The sequence below is a fragment of the Schistocerca americana genome, chromosome 9, assembly GCF_021461395.2.
Source record: "Schistocerca americana isolate TAMUIC-IGC-003095 chromosome 9, iqSchAmer2.1, whole genome shotgun sequence".
NCBI classification, from domain to species: Eukaryota; Metazoa; Arthropoda; class Insecta; order Orthoptera; family Acrididae; genus Schistocerca; species Schistocerca americana.
In genome coordinates, this window is record NC_060127.1 from 146,444,791 (window position 1) to 146,467,740 (window position 22,950).

At 39.6% G+C, this 22,950-nt stretch overlaps 1 protein-coding gene across 2 annotated transcripts in view; it reads right to left on the minus strand.

The window, feature by feature from the left end:
- Window positions 1-22,950, minus strand: part of LOC124551038 — a 147,178-nt gene that overhangs the window by 46,526 nt on the left and 77,702 nt on the right. For both annotated transcript variants that reach the window (XM_047125900.1, XM_047125902.1), the window contains exons 5-7: window positions 19,803-19,906; window positions 5,164-5,270; window positions 1,910-2,199 (exon numbers count right to left, since the gene is read on the minus strand). In XM_047125900.1, the coding sequence (XP_046981856.1) occupies window positions 1,910-2,199; window positions 5,164-5,270; window positions 19,803-19,906 (501 nt within the window). The remainder of the gene's footprint in view (window positions 1-1,909; window positions 2,200-5,163; window positions 5,271-19,802; window positions 19,907-22,950) is intronic.

Sequence of the window (22,950 nt, forward strand, 5' to 3'; positions counted from 1 at the left end):
TATCATATCATGCAGTCTAGAAAAAAAAAAAAAAAAAAAAAAAAACATTACACCTTGGTCTAGACTTGAGCTCTCAAAGTTGAGTATTCTAATTCAAAACCCCAACCAGTACACTAACTTCTTTGATGTCCATGTTCTACCAAAAATATGTACGGGACAAAATTTTTATTTACAGGTTGTCACAGGAGAATTAGCCAATACTCAAGGATGTGACAGGCATAGTCATTTGAAGAAGAAAAGCCCTAAAATGCATCTTAAGGGCTCTGAGCAGTACTTCAACTTTGATAACAAAAACAGATCTCTTCTACTGCAAGTTCTTTGCTTCCCATATTTTGGGAGGAGGTAGGAAGGCCCAAAACAAGAAAAAAACTGGCTGCTAAACCTGGCTTCATATCTAAGGAGTAGTACCAGGAAAAACTTTGAACATAGTAATGCAAAAAATAACACAAAACTGGTGGTCTTCAGCAAAATAATTCAAAACCAGTGCTTTTTATGAAATTTCATGTAATCTGTCATTTTCTCATACAAAAAATGTTATAAATCTGAGGACAAGAATTTACCAATGTTCATAACTGCTAGTTATTGAACACTGAAATCACATTTTGCCTTCTTTATTTCTCAAGGCCGAGGATCATCTATGATCTAAAAATGACAGTTTATTTCCCTCATAACAAACTATGATGTAAAGCAAAAAAACACTAAAATTGGAAAAAAAATATTAAATTTGGCAAAAGAAACACTGAATGTGACGAAAATTGTAATATGGAATCTGGGAAAAAATAACACCAAATTTGGGAAAAACAATAAATTTGGCAAAAAATAACACTGAAATTGGCAAAAATGCCAAATTTGGTAAAAAATAACACAAAAATTGGCAACAAATACACCAAATTTGGTAAAAAAGCACACACAATTTGGCAAAACAATAACAATGAAATTAGGAAAAAAAGTGAAATTGGCAAGAAAGTAACAGAGAAATTGGCAACAAAATAGCACTGAGTTTGGCAACAAATAAATAACACCAAAATTGGCAAAAAATAACACCACAATTGACAAACAATAACACCAAAATTAGCAAAAAATAACACCAAAATTGGCAAAAAATAACACCAAAATTGGCAAAAAATAACACCAAAATTGGCAAACAATAACACCAAAATTGGCAAACAATAACACCAAAATTGGCAAACAATAACACCAAAATTGGCAAACAATAACACCAAAATTGGCAAACAATAACACCAAAATTGGCAAACAATAACACCAAAATTGGCAAACAATAACACCAAAATTGGCAAAAAATAAGACCAAAATTAGAAAAAAATAACACCAAAATTGGCAAAAAATAACACTGAATTTGGCCATAAAATAAAACATTTTCTTGTTTACCTGCTTAAGAGCTATGAGCACTTGTTCAGTGGACAAGATGTGTTTCACAGTAGTGAAGATGGACAAGTACTCATAGTTTTTAAAGTATGCAGTTTAGAACCCATGTTTGCTGAATATTTTTTTTCCTTGTTTTAGTAGGTGAAGAACTACTCATAGCTCTTAAGGTACACATTTTAGAGCTCACGTTTACTAGACTTTTTTGCTTCGAATGACTGTTCCCAACTGTTCCTCATGGGACAGTCTGTATATATAAGAAAAGTTAACTAGAATCATTACTAATTATTTTCTGAGATAGCCATCTTTTATAAAAAAAAACACTCATTACCCTGCTATTTGAGGAAAGATTACTGACAGAAGAATCACTACAATTTCACTGCACTGTTGGGAGGGAGGTGACAGAAAATAAGCAACCAGGCAATGCCAAGTATTTGGCTAGTATAGACACAGAATACACAGCCCATCCTGCTGGGGTGAGAACCTGGCCCTGAGAGCTACACACAGTAACAGTCAGCACACGTACCGTCCCTGACTGGCCAGCAGTCATCCCTGAAGCAGGTTAGCAGCACCTTGAGCATGCGGCCTGTGTGTGGCCGCACCACGCAGTGGGATAGTTTGGCCGCCACCTCCCCGAAGCATGAGCAGGAAGCCTCCCGGGCCGCGGCGTCGCCGTCTGCGTCCAGCGCCACCTTTTCGTAGTACGCGACCGCCGCCTCCAAGTGCGATTCCACCAACTCCACCCCTGCCGCTCCTGCTACCTGTCGCCATGTTTCTTGCGAATACAGTCTCACACCTTCTGCTACCATGTAGTACCTGCAACAGGGTTTTACTGTGCAGTGCACATGCTGTTTCAAAAAGATTCATCCAGTTTCACGACACTTTATCTCCTACATGAATGAAGGTAGTAACTTGGTCTAAATTTTTACTTACACATCTGACTACAACGTTTTCACTCTAAAAAGAATCATCCAGTTTCATAAGGGTGTATCTTTTACATGCATGCACATAGAACACTGAGGTCCTCTTAAATTGTGTTTAGGATCAAAGTTTTCATTTATATTTCCCAAATGTTCAGTGAGAAGTCCACGTGAATCTTTAATAGCCTGAAACACAAACATCACCACAAAATGCACCTGGCAAACTTGAGGAATAGCTACCTGTCAGCTGGCACAACTAGTAGAAGGTTGACGGCAAGTATGAGGGTATCGTCAGGAGTGCCCTAGGGAAGTGAGATAGGGCTGCTCTCATTCTCTGTACAAATAAATGATCTGATAGAGAGGGTGAGCAGCAATCTACAGATGGTTGCTGCTGATATTGTTGTGTATGGGTAGGTTGTTGAGTTTCTGTAGGAGAATACAAGGTGACAGACAGAATTACTAGTTGGTGTGATGATTGGCAGCTTGCTTTAAATGTATAAAAAAATGTGAGTTAATGCAGATGAGTAGGAAAAACAATCTCTTAATGTTTGCATACAGCATTAGTAGTGTGCCGGTTAACACGACAGAGTGACACATAATAGAGCAAACACAGAAGGAAGGTAATAGAGAACGCGAATGGTTGACTTCAGTTTACAGGAAGAATTTCAGGGAAGTGTAGCTCATATATAAAAGACAGCATGCAGAGCATTAGGGTGACTATTCTTGGATACTGATTTTTCCATTTTCCAGTTTTACTCTGTTTGATAGCTAACTACTCTCCTCTTGCTCTTCTCCACAAAGCTTGAGCATTTTAGATTTATGGGTGGCCTTCCAATTTAGCAATAACTGATGTGCTATTCAGTTGCCAGTTATGTTATAATGTTCAGTGGTCTTCGTTGTATCACTGCTTAAATGTCTTAAAAGTCTCCATGCTTGATAGCTGTCTCTTCTCATATCTAAGTCCTCAATATTTCTAATCTACTGAGCCTTTTTTCTCTTTTTATAGTAATAAGCACTTGTTTCTAGTTTCCACAGTTGCTTCACTAAATGGATTTTTATGTAATAAATTGCGGTATTCTGAAAGTAGAGCAGCTTCACGTGTGATGAGACCACTGCTATAATATGTCTGGCAGCTGCAGGGTATAGATATTCTGGAGCATCTCTTTATAACTGCAGTGAAGATATTATAGGGTTCTTGATTATGTTCTACTGAAGATACTTTAACATCCAAAATTTCTAGAAATTTCAACCATTTTGCCTTTTCAAAATTCTGTCTTCTACAAAAGAGTACTTTCTGTGGCCTGGCCACAGTAAAGCTTGGCACATTATTAGTCTATGTTGCGAGTTAGATATTGGGGAGCAGATTTTACACTGTTAGCTGAAACTCTTGTTATTGAGTATGAGGTCAGCACTGTAAGTGTGCCTCCTACCTCTGTTGAATGATACAGGTAATTTTGCATCATTGATTAAAGTAAGATGCTTCATTTTTGCCATTCTTGCACAGATGCCACATTCTCATCTTCATGACCTTATCCCCATACATTGCTATTACTGTTGAAGTCACTTATAACAATTTTTGTATTTTTTGTCTGAAAATTGGGTGATTTATTACACAGTAAATCCAGCAGCAATTATGCTTGAAACTCATTCAGTAAGAACATAATAAAATCTGTTCCTTTCAATATGAATGAACTTTCATGTTTTTTTTCATAATGTAATAAACTGTATAATTAGGGCTATATTTGTAAAATGAGTGAAAAATTACTATGACTTGCACTGCAATCAATAATGTTTATTTCAGAGTTCTGCAGACTGGAATGTCTTTCAACATAAAATAAATTTTTACACAACCAAACACTTTTTTTTATATCGAACCAGTGTCAAAATACAGCACTCGTGACACAGAGGACAGACACTTTCAGGGCTTGGCAGGCTAGAAACCTTAAAACATCTAGAGAGCCACCCAGAACTGCTACTGAATGACAAAACAAATTTTTCTTCCTCACTACCGAGTGAGGTGGCACAGTGGTTAGCACAATGAACTCACATTCGGGAGGACAACGGTTCAATCCCGTGTCTGGCCATCCCGATGTAGGTTTTCGGTGATTTCCCTAAATCCCTCCAGGCAAATGCTGGGATGGTTCCTTTGGAAGGGCACGGCCGACTTCCCTAATCTGATGAGACCAATGACCTCGCTGTTTGGTCTCTTCCCCCAAACAACCCAACACAACTCTTCCTCACTATTTCTGGATACTGCACAATAGCTAAAAGAAAATACTTAGCTTTGCTCCTACTCCCCCACCCACAGTGTGCTGTTAATTTTTATAACACTCCATCCCCAGATACTCTGAAAATTACTGAAACAACCTTGGGTCCATGTTGTGTAGTAAACAGTACTCCAGTAAGAATAGTGGATTGTCAGAATTCTATATGTAACTTGGAACCTATTTAACCCAATGCCAATACTGCATAAATATAACATCTAATCTATTAGATATTACAACACCAATGCTTGTATTGTCACTTAATTACTTTTGGTTACAGATTTTTTGCTTTATAGTATATTAGAAGACACAATTAATGTCTTTGAATTGTAACATAGATAATGGGCTTCTTATACAAAACTTACGCTGTGTGAAATACAATTTTGTGAAACATTGACAAAGTAAGGAGTATTTTCTCAAGTCTGTGAAAATTATACAATAACTTCATAAAATGATTTTTATAAAATTTTCAGTGATTACAATTTCTTGTCATATACCTGTAAAAAACCTGTTACTGTTAATGACCTTAGCAACAGAATACTGACTCCTGTACTGAACCACACATAGTAATCTTAGAAAGATGAAGGTTTCATTACCTGTTGAGGCACATCCTAGGCAGCAGCTGGGGATAGAAGGCATTGCGAGACTTCTCCGGCAGAGCCAGGAAAAATTTCCGCACAGCTACACATGCTGCAAGCCGCACCTGCATAAATTTAAAAAGGTCCTTTCAAAATTAGATTTAATGAGCACATAGTAGCACTCCAACTACATTAACAAAATAAATCAGCATTAATTAAGATCTCTATAACAAAGTCTTGCCATATTACATAGACAGCAAAAAAGGAGTAAAATTCAATATAAGTGGAACACTGCAATGAATATATGTCAGATGACAGACATCTGAAAGATACTCAATAACAAAATTGAAAATCACTAACTGAAAACTGTCGTTGTGGGCTTCAGTCCAGAGACTGGTTTAATGCAGCTCTCAATGCTACTCTATCCTGTGCAAGCTGCTTCATCTCCGAATAACTACTGCAACCTACATCCTTCTGAATCTGCTTAGTGTATTCATCTCTTGATCTACCTCTACGACTTTTACCCTCCACGCTGCCCTCCAACACTAAACTGGTGATTGCTTGAAGCCTCAGAATATGTCCTACCAACCGATCACTTCTTCTAGTCAAGTTGTGCCACAAACTCCTCTTCTCCCCAATTCTATTCAATACCTCCTCATTAGTTACATGATCTACCCATCTAATCTTCAGCATTATTCTGCAGCACCACATTTCGAAAGCTTCTATTCTCTTCCTGTTTAAACTATTTATCGTCCATGTTTCACTTCCATACATGGCTTCACTCCATACAAATACTTTCACGAAAGACTTCCTGACATTTAAATCTATACTCAATGTTAACAAATTTCTCTTCTTCTGAAACTCTTTCCTTGCCCTAGGCAGTCTACATTTTATATCATCTCTACCTCGACCATCATCAGTTATTTTGCTCCCCAAATAGCAAAACTCATTTAATGCTTTAAGTTTCTGATTTTCTAATCTAATTCCCTCAGCATCACCTGATTTAATTTGACCACATTCCATTATCCTCATTTCGCTTTTGTTGATTTTCATCTAATATCCTTCTTTTAAGACAATGTCATCGGCAGACCCCAAAGTTTTTATTTCCTTTCCATGAATTTTAATTCCTACTCTAAATTTTTCTTTTGTTTCCTTTACTGCTTGCTCAATATACAGATTGAATAACATCGGGGATTGGTCACTACCATGTCTCCCTCCATTCGCAACCACTACTTCCATTTCATGCCCTTCGATTTTTATAACTGCCATCTGGTTTCTATACAAATTGTAAATAGCCTTTTGCTCCCTGTAGTTGACACCTGCCACCTTCAGAACTTGAAAGAGAGTATTCCAGTCAACATAGGTTTGCCTTTCCTTATCCTACCTTCTAAGTTAAGTAGTAGGGTCAGTAATGCCCCGAGTGTTCCAATATTTCTAAAGAATCCGAACTGATAGTCCTCGAGGTCAGCTTTTACCAGTTTTTCCATTCATTTGTAAAGAATTTGTATTAGTATTTTGCAACAGTGGCAATGAAAGAACCTGCATTGTATATTGTAGTGAATCATACAAGATTCCGCACCTGCGATCTGAGGGCACAGCTGTACAGCACACTACAGGAGTGGCAAGATGCTAGCACTGACAGAGGCCTCCACTTTCAGAGGTATATGAAATCTCTCCACAGTGCACTCTACTTGCCAACCAATGGGTTATAGAGTCAGGTCTGGCCAGCCTCGCCATCAGTGGTATGTTTACATTCAGCCTACATATCTTGGAGTAGTGGGGCAGCCACTCCATAGCAAGTGTTTTCCTGTTCCATTACTCTTGAAGTAATGAAGGGCCATGTTTGTTATTAAATGTGTGTTTTTGTAGTCAGAACTCACTGGTGATGAGTAGGGTTGTTTTTTGAGTGCTTTGTTGTGTGGTTGCTTTTGTCATTCGGTTGTGAACATTTTCTTATTGTGGCATGGAAGCTCTGCTTCAAACGTTGGTGTAACAACAGACAGAACTTCTTATGGTCACGTGACTGGCTGTGCTGGCATTGCTTTCTCCCCTTCATCTTCGGCTATGTTTTCTCCTCCATTCTCACTGTTTTACGAGGAAGTGGCAGATTAGGAAGCATATGCACGGCACCGTGGGGCGGTATGTCACGCACAGTTTTTGTCTGCACTCTTTGTCATGTATTTCTCCCACCTTGTGTCAGGTGCTGCGGTAGTTGGCCCCATTACAGGAACTTTCTTCATTGTCTTTTGACAATTTATGCTCACTGTTGTCTTCCTATTATTGCCACCGCAGGCACGTTGTACCCGCTAGGATTGAATTCTATCAATGCAAGAAAATGTCCCATCAATCTTATCAGCCGCGATTCACCATGCCCTTAGGCACAAGTGTCATTTTGTCACATCAAAGTTAAAAAGAGTCATATGTGGATGACATGTTTGAGGATGTTATAATTTGCTCTGCCCCTGACACAGAAGTCCGGTAATGGTCCCTGCAACAAGAAAACCCTTGACAAGGTGCTACCAATTGCTCAGTCCTATGAGGTCTCACATGCCACTGTTTGGCAGCTGGAAACTGGGTGGCTCAGCCGCGTGCACTGCATCTGGGGAAGCCGATGTGTCGGTGGTACAAGCTGGCCGATCCGGTGGCTTTCGTGCAGCACGTAAACAGCGTTTCAGCCACCGCTCCCTGTCGCCTTCGTGTGCATCTTACTACTCCCTACATGCTAGATCAGTATTTCCCTAGCCTTGGGCTGTCTGTTGTAAGTGTCAATAAAAAGTCCACACTGTGGACAGCACAGAATGCAGTATCAGAGAACATGGACAAATACCCAGGAAGTGTCATCGTCATGACCCACTCCCGATCAGGTGTTCTCTACCTTCTTCTCCACAAGGGTGCTTCCTCCGTATGACCTACTGCGTGCGACCACGCCTTTTTCATGCTAAAGGACCACCTCATGTCAGCACTGTGTCTAGTTCCTTTTGCTCCAAACAAACCATTGGCTTTGGCTATACACATCTCGCAGTACGGCATGGGGGCAGTCCTCACCCATCAGAATGCAGATGGCTCTGAGCAGCCACTGAAATTTGCATCCAAAACTCTCAGTTCAGCACAGGTCTACTATTCTTAGGTCGAGAAGGACACTCTGGCCATTGTTTATGTGGTCACCAAATATCATGTGTTCTTGTATGGCACCAAATTCCAGCTCATTACGGACCACAAGCCGTTAGTTTCCTTATTCAGCGCATCTGCCCAGACAACAAACATGTTGGCCCACTGACTGCAGTGTGGGCATTGTCCCTCCCCAAATACCACTACGGTATCCATTTTCACCCCATTGGGTGCCATGACAGTGCAGCCACCTTATCCAGGGTGCCCGTCGGACTAGAGCCCAAATTTGACAGAGAGAAGCTTGTGTGTTTTCATTTGGATATCACCTCCCACCAAGAAGTAGGTGGCTTTCCTATCACTAGTATCCATATCGCCAAGGCTACAGCATCTGACTCCAGCCTCAAGCAGGTCATCCACCTCATCCAGCTGGCTTGGTCGTTTCATCCTCTGGGCCATGCTTCCTGTCCACTTCCTAACTACTTCATCTCGAGCCATCGTCTCTCAGGCATAGACAGGATTCTCCTCCTCTCGACAGATGATGCAGCTCCCAGGTTGGTCACTACCAGGAGTTTATAGTGGGAGGTCCAACACCTGTTTGAATGAAGGTCACTGGGGGCTTTTCCACACCAAAGCCTTGGCTTGCAGACATGTTTACTGGGCCACCAATGCCCGGGAGCTGCAGCATTTGGTTGTTGCATGTACCCAGTGTACTAGTCTATAGACGGCTCCCATGGCTTTGTTTTTCCCTGACCTCCAGCAACCCAGCCCTGGGAAGGCCTCTATTTACATTTTGTGGATCCATTTCTGAATGTGTTGTGGCCGATTGTATTGACAAATTTTCACATTTTCCATATGTAGACCGATGCTCCTTGGCCACTACCGAAGTTACTATTCAGACCCTTGCAAAAATTTTTGCTGTGGAAAGTCTCCCCACTACTCTTGTTGCTGAAAATGGACCTCAGCTCCTATCCCAGTTATTTCATGATTTCTGTGTATGGTAGGGCATTCACCATGTTACTCACCTCCCTTTCTTCACTAGTCTAATAGGGAGGCCAAGTGCATGGTTCGCACCTATAAGAGACGGATTAAAAAATATCTGCAGGACTTTGCCACCGAGAAGGGTTTTATTGTTTTTTCTGACGGCCTACCAGATGACTTCTATTGGTTCCCACAGCCCTGCCGAGTTTCTCCAAGGGTATCAGTCACCAGTCCTCCGTCCGGGTTCTCACCTGCAATGATGTTCTACTGTACAGCACTTTCCACCACGGACAACAGTCTGGTGAGTGGTTTTGGTTGGCATCCCCACTAGTTACTGGCAACCATTATGTGTCAGAATGGCCAACATGTCTACACTGTCTGGACGGGAGTTCAGGAGGCCCGGCACCATCAAAATCAGCTCATCTGTCCTGGCTGCATCACAGCCTTCACTAGTATCGCAGTTGCTGAGTGCCATCTATCTGCCTGTGTTCCAGTCTCAGTTTCCACCTGTGTCAGCACTGCCTGACAAGCCTACGATGTCTCAGCCTCCGATAGCAGCACTGGTGCCTCCCAGCTGGTGGCGTGCTCCTCACCAGTTCAGTGTCTCCCACGTGGCCTCAGCCTACGGCAGAGTCACCTTCACCTTTCCCACTGCCACCAGACATTGAAATGGATCCTGGCTCAGAATACCCATCAGCACCCTGTCGTCTCACGCTCCAACAGGGTGGCGTCAGGGCACTCTTCGCGCCGGCCTCTTTTGCCCACATTCCGAGATCTTCATCAACCGGGAGTTGCTCTCCCCTCTCACGTCTGAGCCCTCCACAGATGTGAGCACCATCTCTACATTGTGGCTGCCCACTTTTTGCCTAGGGAATCAGTGACACTGCACCCCCAAGGAGGAGGAGTGTAGTGACACACACGAGATTCGACACCCGCAATCCGGGTGCACAGTTGTACGGCACGCCACAGATGTCGTAAGATGCTAGCAGTGGCCGACAGCTTTTGGAGTCAGGCCCCGGCAGCCTCACCCTCAGTCAAATGTTTACATTCTGCCTATGTGTATCAGACTAACAGGGCAGCCACTCTGTGACAAGTGTTTTCCTGTTCCAGTACTCTTGAGGTAATGAAGTGTCATGTTCATTACTATAGGTGTGCACTTGTTGTGAGAAAATATACAGGGTGTTACAAAAAGCTACGGCCAAACTTTCAGGAAACATTCCTCACACACAAAGAAAGAAAATATGTTATGTGGATATGTGTCCGGAAATGCTTACTTTCCATGTTAGAGCTCATTTTATTACTTCTCTTGAAATCACATTAATCACGGAATGGAAACACACAGCAACAGAATGTACCAGCGTGACTTCAAACACTTTGTTACAGGAAATGTTCAAAATGTCCTCCATTAGCGAGGATACATGCATCCACCCTCCGTCGCATGGAATCCCTGATGGGCTGATGCAGCCCTGGAGAATGGCGTATTGTATCACAGCCATCCACAATACGAGCACAAAGAGTCTCTACATTTGGTACTGGGGTTGCGTAGACAAGAGCTTTCAAATGCCCCCATAAATGAAAGTCGAGAGGGTTGAGGTCAGGAGAGCGTGGAGGCCATGGAATTGGTCCGCCTCTACCAATCCATCGGTCACCGAATCTGTTGTTGAGAAGCATACGAATACTTCGTCTGAAATGTGCAGGAGCTCCATCGTGCATGAACCACATGTTGTGTCATACTTGTAAAGGCACATGTTCTAGCAGCACAGGTAGAGTATCCCGTATGAAATCATGGTAACGTGCTCCATTGAGCATACGTGGAAGAAACTAAAATGAGCTCTAACATGGAAATTAAGCGTTTCCGGACACTTGTTGACGTAACATCTTTTCTTTATTTGTGTGTGAGGAATGCTTCCTGAAAGTTTGGCTTTACCTTTTTGTAACACCCTGTATATGCAAAGGTCATTCTAAAAGTAAAAACATTGATAATACGAGCCACGCAATTCTTCACCCATCCCTACTGCCATATCAAAGAACCTTCCTAACTGATGGTGCAGGCATGATGCTAACTGTGAGAAGGACTGGTTGTATACAGTTTTTTGTACAATTTTAAAATGCATGATAAAATTAGTGGTCCAGACACGTGTGATGTTCTAGTGTAAAACGGTTTCTGAATGCAAAAATTTGGTGTATCAAAATTTACACACAGATAACTGAAGTTCATTGAAATGTGATGAATAAAGTTTCATTTCAAAAAGGTGCATCATGTTTAATGCTGGATGAATGAACATTCATGTCGTAGAATGGACAGGTCGACCTTCAGTTGTAACTGCAGAACCCAACAACTGTGGAAAAAATCCAGCAGCATGTATTGATCTTCTGCTTTCCTGAAATTTCACAATCTGTTCTTTATCAAATAGTTAGTGACAATTCAGGGTATACAGAAGTGTATACAACATGACGGATGAACACATTTGCATAAATGGGAGCTGTACTGTAAAATAGGGATGAGTTGTTTTTTGACCTGCACTGTTACTGATGATGAAACCTGAGTTTTGCATAAAAGTCCAGAAATGAAGTGCCATCAATGGAATGATATCCCAAACAAATTTTGAGCATCAAAAAATTATGGCCACAGTGTTTTGGATGTACAAGGGCATCCTACTCACTGACTTTACACCTACAGGAGAGACTAAATTAGAGAGATTCGAGCACGCACGGAGGCTTTCTGGCAGTCGTTCTTCCCGCGAACCATTCACGAGTGGAACAGGAAAGGGAGGTAATGACAGTGGCACATAAAGTGCCCTCCGCCACACACCGTTGGGTGGCTTGCGGAGTATAAACGTAGATGTAGACTAGAACTGCAATGTCCTACCGGCAGACCTTTGCCACATGCGCCGTGCTGTTCAAAACAAACAATGTGGCCTGGTGTCCAGTGGCGCTGTGGTTCCTTATCATAATGCTCACCCGCATTTGAGTTAGCAGTTTAAATGGGAAATTTTTGAGCATACACCTTACATCCAGGACTTGCCCTGAATGATTACCATTTTTGCCCAAATTGAACAACTTTGTGAGCAGAAAGCACTATGGAAATGACAGTTGACTGAAAGAGGATTTGAGTGACTGTGTCAGCAGAAGGCATAGGGAAGCTTTCAATTTTCAATTTATTGCTCATAACATATAATTTTACATGCATGTGCGTTTTCAACTAAGTATAAAGTTTTTACAATTAAAATTTTTTTAGTTTACATTATTTCTTATTATGTTGAAATTCATGATAAATTCAAGTTATAGGGGCATTTTTGGATAAGCCACCACTTAACTTCCTTCTTAAAAGTATCCCCCGTCAATATCTTAACTTCATTTGGCAACAAGTTATTAAAAAAAGCTCCTTTGACATAGGGGATTTTTGCTGTTAAAGCTAATCTTCTGTTAACCATATAAAAATCTTTTCTATGCCTTGTTTCATAGCTATGAATATCCATGTTTCTTTTTGTGATCTTAGTGTCTTTTTTCACTAGCATTATAATTTCTAGTATATACATGGCATAAATTGTAAGAATCTAGTGTCTAATGATTAGGGGTTTGCAATAAGTTCTTGGTATTACTTTTGCTATGATCCTCAAGACTCACTCCTGCAGTATGAAAACACTTTTCACATTAGTTTGGCATGTCCCATCCCATAATACTAATCCATAATATACAGTCCTTGGGGTTTCAGAATTAAGATACTGTGATAATCTTCTTGATACATATAGATTGGGTGATATATTTTTACAGACATAATCAGCTCGTTGCTTCCATGAAAGTCAGTCATCTATGCATAAACCCAAGAATTTACAATCTGTACAGGTTTTTGGTAAAATTTCATCAATCACAGTATTCTGTCTGTTTGGACTACTTGGTTTAAAATGAATAATATTAGTTTTTTCTACGTTTACTTTTAGGTTCTTTCTTTCAACGTGAGCTCTTGCCTTTTCAGTAAAGTTATGTATCTCTTCAACTAGGCTGGGCTCATTGTCTGCATAGCAGACATCAGATGTATCACCTGCATATGTAATGATCAATTGCTTGCTTATTGACAAGAGAATTTTCATTCACATAGCCTATGAATAGGACTTGACCTGAAATGGAGTCCTGAGGAACATCAAAATGTATATTTCTTATACTTGACCTTGCAAGATCCCTCTCTCCTAAACTGATACTGTCATTACTCAGCTTAGCTGCGAGTCTGTAGAGGGTGGTGTATGTGACGTACAGTATAACAGGTCAGCATTCCCAGCCGGAATTTGCGAGTGTAAGTCGGACCTTCCTTGATCCATCTTGGTAGGTTGTGTCGTCGGATTTCCTCCTACCTGTATGTGGTGCAGCTCTCGTAAATGTCGTCCCGTGCAGATTCTTCATTGGCGCATTGGATGTGTCTGTCGGTGGAAGCTAATTACCTCAAATTGCTGTCAATCAACTTTGGGGTATCTGTTTACTCGAAATTAACATTCAGAATGCCATAATGTCACTTTTATTCCTATTAGATCAATAATGAAACACTCATGTCACAAACTACTCATAACCGAAAGCATGGCTACCATTGAACAAGACAGGGAGAGCTCTTAATGCTGACTGCCGACTATCGCGCGCAGTCCATATTTCTAACTAGTTTCGTCACAGTTCATGGATTTCCAATCAAGTTTGTACTTACTAATATATGCATTTGTTAATGAACAGGTGTGAATTTTAATGAGGCAAAATTATGATAAATAGTTTTAAACATCCAGAGGCTCCTCCTAGTATTCATGTTGTCATAAATGACTTTAATTATTAAATATAAATAAACAAAATCAGTGACTTTGGCACCAAGATGGCGGTACTTCCCGTCATGTATATTTCCCAGGCTAACGCTTGTTGCTACGGTCCAGCACCGAGCCCCACGCCATTACGTACGACATATGGTCACTTCGTCACCTAGACAGCCAGCGTGGGAAATGCTCTCTGATTCATGGCGGGCTATGGACTACAGCACTTCCTAACTATCATGAATACATCAATAAGAGACAATAATTTATTAAAACTGGTAAAAATGTTTTCCTCACGTAAGAGGCACCTTACAACCTTCTCCTCTCCACTATTTCTCCATTAGAGTACATAATTTCCATGCAGTGTTGTCTATCCTTTAAATATGTTTCTAGTGATTGCATCAGTTTTCCAGTGACACCACTTTTTGCAATTTTTGATAAGAGCATGTCATTATGTATTCTATCAAAAGCTCTCGAGAGGTCCAGGAATACTCCTGCCGATTGGGATTTTTCATTCATTTTTCAGGTACATGAAGGACAAATTGTACTGCTACTGACATAGTACTTCAACCTCTTCTGACACCATACTGGAAATCACTTAATATGTCAGAATTGTTGTAATGTTCCAAGATTTTTTTTTAATTATTATTTTCTCTATCAGTTTGCCGAAAGATGAGATTAGAGCAATGGGTCTGTAGTTCTGTACATGTTTTACTTCCCACTTTTTGTGTATTTTTTTCACTACAGACAGTTCAAACTAGTCAGGGAACACATCGCCTTCGAGAACACAGTTTATTAGATGAACTAGTGGTTTCATTAGTTCATGTTTGCATTCCTTCAATAGATATTGGGAAATTTCATCTAATCCTGCCGATTTTTTGTTTATGAGGTTATCAATAAGCTTCAGAATGTCATATGTACTTATTGGGTTAGTGTATTGCAGTTCTGTTTGTTACAGGACTCAAATGAGTGCTGTATATCCTGTTTCATAGAGACATTTTCGACTGTATATATAAAGTAATTATTAAAAATATTTCTGACTGGAAGAGGATCCGAGATATCTTCATTATTCACATTGTACATTATTACTTTTAGCTTCTGTTTCATTGTTTCTCACTTTATTTACAAGTGACCAGCAAGTCTTGGAAATTTTATTTGAACCTCAAATCTGTTGGCTGATTCTTTCTGATTTTAATCTCCTGACTTCTTTGCGGTACTTATATTTGTACTGATGTAGAATTCTTTATGTAACTCTTAGCTAATCAAACTATACATGTTTCCCATTTTTTCTTCTTTTAGATTTTTTGTTTTAAAATCTAATGGCACAGATTTTGATGACTGATTTTTCTGGATACTCACTTATTTTAATGGCATGGCTCTTTTTATGTGCTCAGTCATAACTTCTGTGAACATGTTCCGCTTATTGTTGACCCCCAATGGTAGTCATAACTAATTTTCATGATTTGTGGCTTAAACTATGTCTTAGTGTAGCAGTGTTGTTTGCAGATAATATTCGCCTGTATTCATACATTTTTCTTGGTCTGAATTTGGTATTAAGTTTAGCACTAGTGTTTGGCCTAAATGATATGAGAGGTGACCATTTACGACTTCTTTTGTGATGCAGTCAAAATATGTGATAACATGATCAATTGAACTACTATGTGTGTTAGCTATTCTGATGGGTTGTCCAACAAGATCTTTAGCCACATAAGACAGGATATAATTTGTACAACGTTTGCTTTCCTGACCGTCATGTGAAGTGTTGACATTCAGATCTCCTAGTACGACAAGATTTACACTTCTACAGCCTGACAATTCACTTAAAAATCCATCAAGTGATTTCAGAAAAGCATAAACGTTTCCACAGGGAAATCTATATATACCTATGACATAAAAGGAACAGTGCAAAATGTGATTTCAAGAACTGTAATTTCAAAATCTTTGTCAACACAGAAATTGTTTTCCCATAGCACTTTTTCCGTGGTGGTTATGAACTTAAATTTTCTTGAGTAGATGGCAACACCACCACCTTCATTGTGTGTTCTGCAGTAGAACGTAGCTAGGTTGTAGCCCTCTAATTTGCAATATTGAATGTTGCCCATTGTTTTCTGGTATTCTGTAACTATTACTACATATGAAGATAGTCCTGTGATAATGATTCAAAAGCATCTCTTTACTAAAACCTGTACATTATAATGCAAAAGTGATAAATTATTCTCATGTCGATTGACGTCTGTTTGAGGCACGTATGAAACACATACACTTGCATTTGGTGTTGCGCTAGTAGAAGGTTTTGTTGTCTTAAAAAGAAACAACGCTCTTGTCCTGCCGATGTATCGTTTTATTACTGACCTGGCATTTCATGGTTGATTCTCCCAAGTATTCGTTATTTTTGTTCTTGAGAGGGGTGGCCTCTATAGCACAACACTGCACATTCAATTTGCTGTTCACTACTTCTTGGATCCGTTTTATAACTAAATCCTTCCCTAGTCTGCTGTGATGTAAGCCATGGGATGTGTGGAGTCTTCTTCCTATGCAGCTTAAGTCCACAAATGTAACATTTTTGAATCTTGTGTATATATTTAGGATATATTTATTTGCACTTCACACTTCTTTATTTACAATGACCAGATTGGCAAATCAAGTCAATGTGGAACAGAGAAGACAATAACATTTGAGTTTCTCAGCTCATGTAGCCTCCTTTTAAGTGAGATTACTAGGTCTTTCGTTTTGTTTTTTGCTACATCATTTGTTCCTCCTAAGACCACAAAAAAGTCGTTATTTGTTGTTGCTGTTTTCATGTCATGGTTCATGGAAGTCACCGCCTGAAATCTTGTGCCTGGTTTCACTGTGCTAGTTATTTTGTGACTGCTTCTAGATTTAAATTCGGCTGCTATGTTCTGTCCTCGAGTATCTTGCAATAGGTTTATTTTACATGTTTTTGCTGGTTGATGATAACTGTTCTTAGGCCTATTGGTACTTGGATGTTGTATGGTGGCACTGTTTGTTTTGTCTTTTTTGTTCATATTAGTCGATAATCCATATTGAGAAACACTTGATTTTGATTCACTATACTCGAGGCTGAATTGTTTTTTTCCAAGAGACTCTGTCATTCTACATCTACATCTACATTTATACTCTGCAAGCCACCCAACGGTGTGTGGCAGAGGGCACTTTATGTGCCACTGTCATTACCTCCCTTTCCTGTTCTAGTTGCGTATGGTTCGTGGGAAGAACGACTGCTGGAAAGCCTCCGCGCGTGCTCAAATCTCTCTAATTTTACATTCGTGATCTCCTCGGAAGGTATAAGTAGGGGGAAGCAATATATTTGATAGCTCAACCAGAAACGCACCCTCTCGAAACCTGGACAGCAAGCTACACTGCGATGCAGAGTGCCTCTCTTGCAGAGTCTGCCACTTGAGTTTGCTAAACATCTCCGTAATGCTACCACGCTTACCAAATAACCCTGTGACAAAACACACCACTCTTCTTTGGATCTTCTCTATCTCCTCTGTCAACCCGACCTGGTACGGATCCCACACTGACGAGCAATACTCAAGTATAGGTCAAACGAGTGTTTTGTAAGCTGCCTCCACTGTTGATGGACTACATTTTCTAAGGACTCTCCCAATTAATCTCAACCTGGCACTCACCTTACCAACAATTAATTTTATATGATCATTCCACTTCAAATCATTCCGTACACATACTCCCAGATATTTTACAGAAGTAACTGCTACTAGTGTTTGTTCCGCTATCATATAATCATACAATAAAGGACCTTCTTTCTATGTATTCGCAATACATTACATTTGTCTATGTTAAGAGTCAGTTGCCACTCCCTGCACCAAGTACCTATCCGCTGCAGATCTTCCTGCATTTCGCTGCAATTTTCTAATGCTGCAACTTCTCTGTACACTACATCATCATCCGTGAAAAGCCGACACTATCTACTACGTAATTTACATATATTGTAAAAAGCAATGGTCCCATAACACTCCCTGTGGCACGCCAGAGGTTACTTTAATGTCTGTAGATGTATCTCCATTGAGAACAGCATGCTGTGTTCTGTTTGCTAAAAACTCTTCAATCCAGCCACACAGCTGGTCTGATATTCTGTAGGCTCTTACTTTGTTTATCAGGCAACAGTGCAGAACTGTATCGAACGCCTTCTGGAAGTCAAGGAAAATGGCATCTACCTGGGAGCCTGTATCTAATATTTTCTGGGTCTCATGAACAAATAAAGCGAGTTGGGTCTCACACGATCGCTGTTTCCAGAATCCATGTTGATTCCTACAGAGAAGATTATGAGTTTCCAGAAATGACATGATACGTGAGCAGAAAACATGTTCTAAAATTCTACAACAGATTGATGTCAGATATATAGGCCTATAGTTTTGCACATCTGCTCGACAAACCTTCTTGAAGACTGGGACTACCTGTGCTCTTTTCCACTCATTTGGAACCTTCCGTTCCTTTAGAGACTTGCGGTACACGGCTGTTAGAAGGGGGGCAAGTTCTTTCGCGTACTCTGTGTAGAATTGAATTGGTATCCCATCAGGTCCAGTGGACTTGCCTCTGTTGAGTGAGTTCAGTTGCTTTTCTATTCCTTGTACACTTATTTCGATGTCAGCCATTTTTTCGTTCGTGCGAGGATTTAGAGAAGGAACTGCAGTGCGGTCTTCCTCTGTGAAACAGCTTTGGAAAAAGGTGTTTAGTATTTCAGCTTTACGTGTGTCATCCTCTGTTTCAATGCCATCATCATCCCTGTGTTTCTGATGTCCTTTTTCTTTCCATGTGGTTTGACGCAGCTCGTTGAGGTGTCACTGTCTACAGTTGAAAGCTCATGGAGGCCTGTGACAAATCTTTAAATTTGGTTGAAAACTATGTGGAAAAATAGCTAAGGTATAAAAATATGTGAAATAAATTTTGTTTCATTGTCTTGAATAAAAATGTCTGAAGAAACAAATGTTCTTTACTCTGTTGTTGGAGAACAACTGATGGAAACATGCACAAGTGTTGGAGGGTAGGGGCGGATGTTTACTCGGGCTTCTGTGGGACCCGTGCTACTAATCGAAGGCATCATGACAGCTGTGGCGAAATGAACACTACTGTGGACAACATGCTCAACATCCTCCCTGATGGCGACGGAATCTTCCAGCAGGATAACTGTCTGTGCCATGAGGCCAGGATTGAGCTACAGTGGTTTGAGCAGCATGACAGTGAACTTGTATTATTGACTAGAGCCACTACAGTCACCTGACATTAACACAATAGCACAAAACTGGAACAGTAACAAGTGCCAGCTCTGTGCTCACAAATGGGTGGTCCATAATTTAAGGAAACTGCTCGACCTGTGCAAGGAAATCTGGTCCCACGTACCCCTGGAAATCTGCCAAAGACTTGTGGAATTCATGCCATGCAGAAATGCTCCTGTATTGTGTTCCAGTTTTTCAGCAAATGGACAAAATGTTTTAGCTTATCAGTGTGTAATTCATGAATAATGTGTTAAAAATAATGTTTTGTGACAAAAAAATGATGTGCGATCAGTGATTTCTTTAAGTTAGTCATTATGTCCCGATATACACTGTATACACTGACACCCACTGCCAAGATGATGTGTTTGTACTTGCATTGTACTGAAGTAGAACATTTTGTGTTTTTTCAGTGCAGCCTGACATAATAATTATATAGGTAAGATTGCAGTTCATACAATGTTGCACCCATTTACGGAATCTGCCACCAACTCAGTCTTTGCCTATGGCCAGCACGCAGTACTGTTATTACCTGACTCCAGGTGTCCTCCAGACCCTTTGCCAGGTGCCCACACAGCTCGTGCCCCACTGCAAACACAGGGTTCATGTCCTCCCGCTCAAATTCTGATTCACCATCTGCAACACAATGCACGTTGTGGTAGCCAATGCCCTATGTGTATGTCTTATGATAGATCTAATTCTAATTTCTACTGCATAAATGGAAAATGAGTAATAGTTGTCAACTATGCCACAAACAAATTAGTGATTTAAGATATCCCAGCACAACATTACGTCAATGGCCAAAGCCGACAAGTCAAATCGAACACTCCTCTTGAGCCATAATTTTTATTATTTTATTGTATATTTACATTCATACTTACATCTGTATCATATATTAACCACGGTTTAACACTATTTGAAGCAATTTATGGCTTACAATCCTATACAAACTGCAACTTTGTGCATACGTGCTCCCATTCTGTCATCTGAGTAATTTTAAGTCCAAAAAGATAATGCTTTAACCTTTAAATGCTAATTTTGTGTAAAATACTCAGAATTTTTTAATCAAATGAACTAGAATTTACTATAAAATGATGCAGTGAGATGTTGAAAATACAAACATTTAGTATTTGTCACTGTTCAGGGTGATTTTAAAGACAATATTTTGTACAAAACAATATAACTTTAACATTTCAGATGCTACAATTGAACAGCACTGAAGTACTTTATTTTTATCTTTGATGTTTTTATACATTAATGTTAATTGTTAAAATTAAACATTTTACAAAATTTAGTACAGGAAAACTTAGTTCTTAACAAAAATATATTTTTCAAATTTAATAATCATTATTGCAGAATATTTTGTCATATTTATGATGTTTTAAAATTATGTTTCTTTATTATAAATCATGATAAATTAAAATTGCAACAAGATGAAAGTATTCACCAATTGTTGTTTATCTGAATCAGTGCACAATCTAGTTCAGAAGTTTGTAAAATAGACGTAGTTGTTTGAGACAAAGGTGTTAGCTGTTATGGAAGTGGTTCAAAAAGTTAAGAATACATGGAAAAATCATTGAATATGGCTGTCAAAATTATTTTAAAAGTAACCTGTTCCACATGATGTATGCAAAGTAATTAAAATCCAGGACTTTTTCCACAAGAATATGGTTTAGTAACAATCAACAACTGCTGATCGCATTGATTCTTCAAGCTAAGTATTAAATACATATCATTTCCTGCTTTTAAATAACTTTAAAGGTATTAGAAGTAAATCAATTTATTGGAGTGAACTGCAATTGTAAATAAATTTTTGTATCAATTTTTGTCAGCACTGAGAGCAGGTATGTTACACACATCACTTCAACATTTACAGTCAGCAAGACACCCACTCAAAATGGCACATGCTTTGCTGCAGAATGAAAGATTCAATCTGGTAATCACCCAGGTTGTGGCTAAAGCCATCCTCATACACGGAGTGAAAGAGAATGTGGATATGGAACTGGACAAGTTTTGAGACAGGATTTCATGCGGCAGAGCATTTTCAAATGTGAAAGGCAGAATCAGAGGAATGCGCACAGCGAGATGTGAAACAGATTTCTATGTCGTAAGCAGAGTGTAAGAGATGCCATATCAGATTACATCATTTCCAGTTATATTTGATGTATTTTATATTAAAATTTTTGTGCTATGCTGTTTCTAAACACCAGCACATTAAGTGCCTCTCAAAAACATATTTTTCGTACATTTTTTACACTAAAGTGACATATCAGTGGTTAAGGCTTTTTGTATGACATATGCTATGTAACTGTGACATTTCAAATAATTGTAACATTGAAGATTTATTAGTAATACATCATTTTTTTGTTATAATCAAATGTCAGGTAATAATGTACTGGATGTGTAAGCCTTAAGGATATTGTAAGATCAAAGACACTGACTCAAGTAACATCTGTCAACTGTGGTGTAGTAGACAGACAGTTGGACTATGAACTAAAGAGTCATGGGTTTGAATCATGCTTTCTGTGATCTTTTTTATTCGTCTTTATATTTTCTAAAAGACTCTTGGGCTTTCTTGCTTAACACAAGAATGTTCTGGAATTTTCACTGTCACATATTAATAAGAGCACTTTACATTCAGAAATGAGTTTGTTTGATTTAGTTAACATACCAGGAAGATACACCATCGAATTACAAGGTTACTGTCTATGTTGCCAGATGATTCCCTTACAATTTAGTAATGAGTATACAGCAGACAGTAAAACGTGATTAACATACAGAGTGGGAAACAATTGTGAGTTTCAATAGAACTGACATAATTATTTTATGCATGTCTGTTATCAAGTTTTTGGTGTGCTCCACATACTGCTGACAACTGCCATTGAAGAGCATTATGATCACAGCTCACAATGAGGATCACATTCTGCATGAGGACTGCTTGAGCCATTTCTCTGCAACATTCTTTCTTCCAGAAGCATTAGCCCTAAAAGGCATGCATGAGAGCTTCTGTGAGGTTTGAAAAGTAGGAGAGAAGTAGATGGCATAATGAGGGCAGGTCACAAGACATGCCGGAAACACAAGGTTCTGAGTTTGAGTAACGGTCAGATACACAGGGGAGGTGGATGTGCTCCATATATTCTTAACAATGACTGGCACTTGCAAAGGAAAATCATATAACAGAGGAGAGCGCAAATATTGTGGGGATCCATTGTTTTACTTGCATGTGGAGAACCATGCCAAGGGAAACGTGTCTTCAACAAGGGACAGCAATTGCAGTAACTTTGTGAGAGGAAGCACCTCTGCAGATGTAAATACAGAAGCTCTCCGCATTGCTGGCCTACTTTGTAGAGGTGCAAAGTCCCCAGAAAATACATATTTTTGACAATAGTAATTATGACGTTGATCAGGCAAATGAAATGTTACATTTACACTCTTTCTTTGGATAAATCTCTATGTAGAGGGTTCACATTGAACGTTATGATCTGACAGAAGTATTACGTTACCCAGTTAGCATTGTATATGTTGAGGGATAATATTTGGCTTATAAATATGGAAGGTCAAGAGAAGTTTGAGAAGTAGTACTGAATTTCCTTACAGCAATAACCACACAAGGAGGAGACAAAGTCTGTCACGGCCGCGTGCAAAGCCAAGGTCGAGCGATTAAAAGGTACCCTCATGTG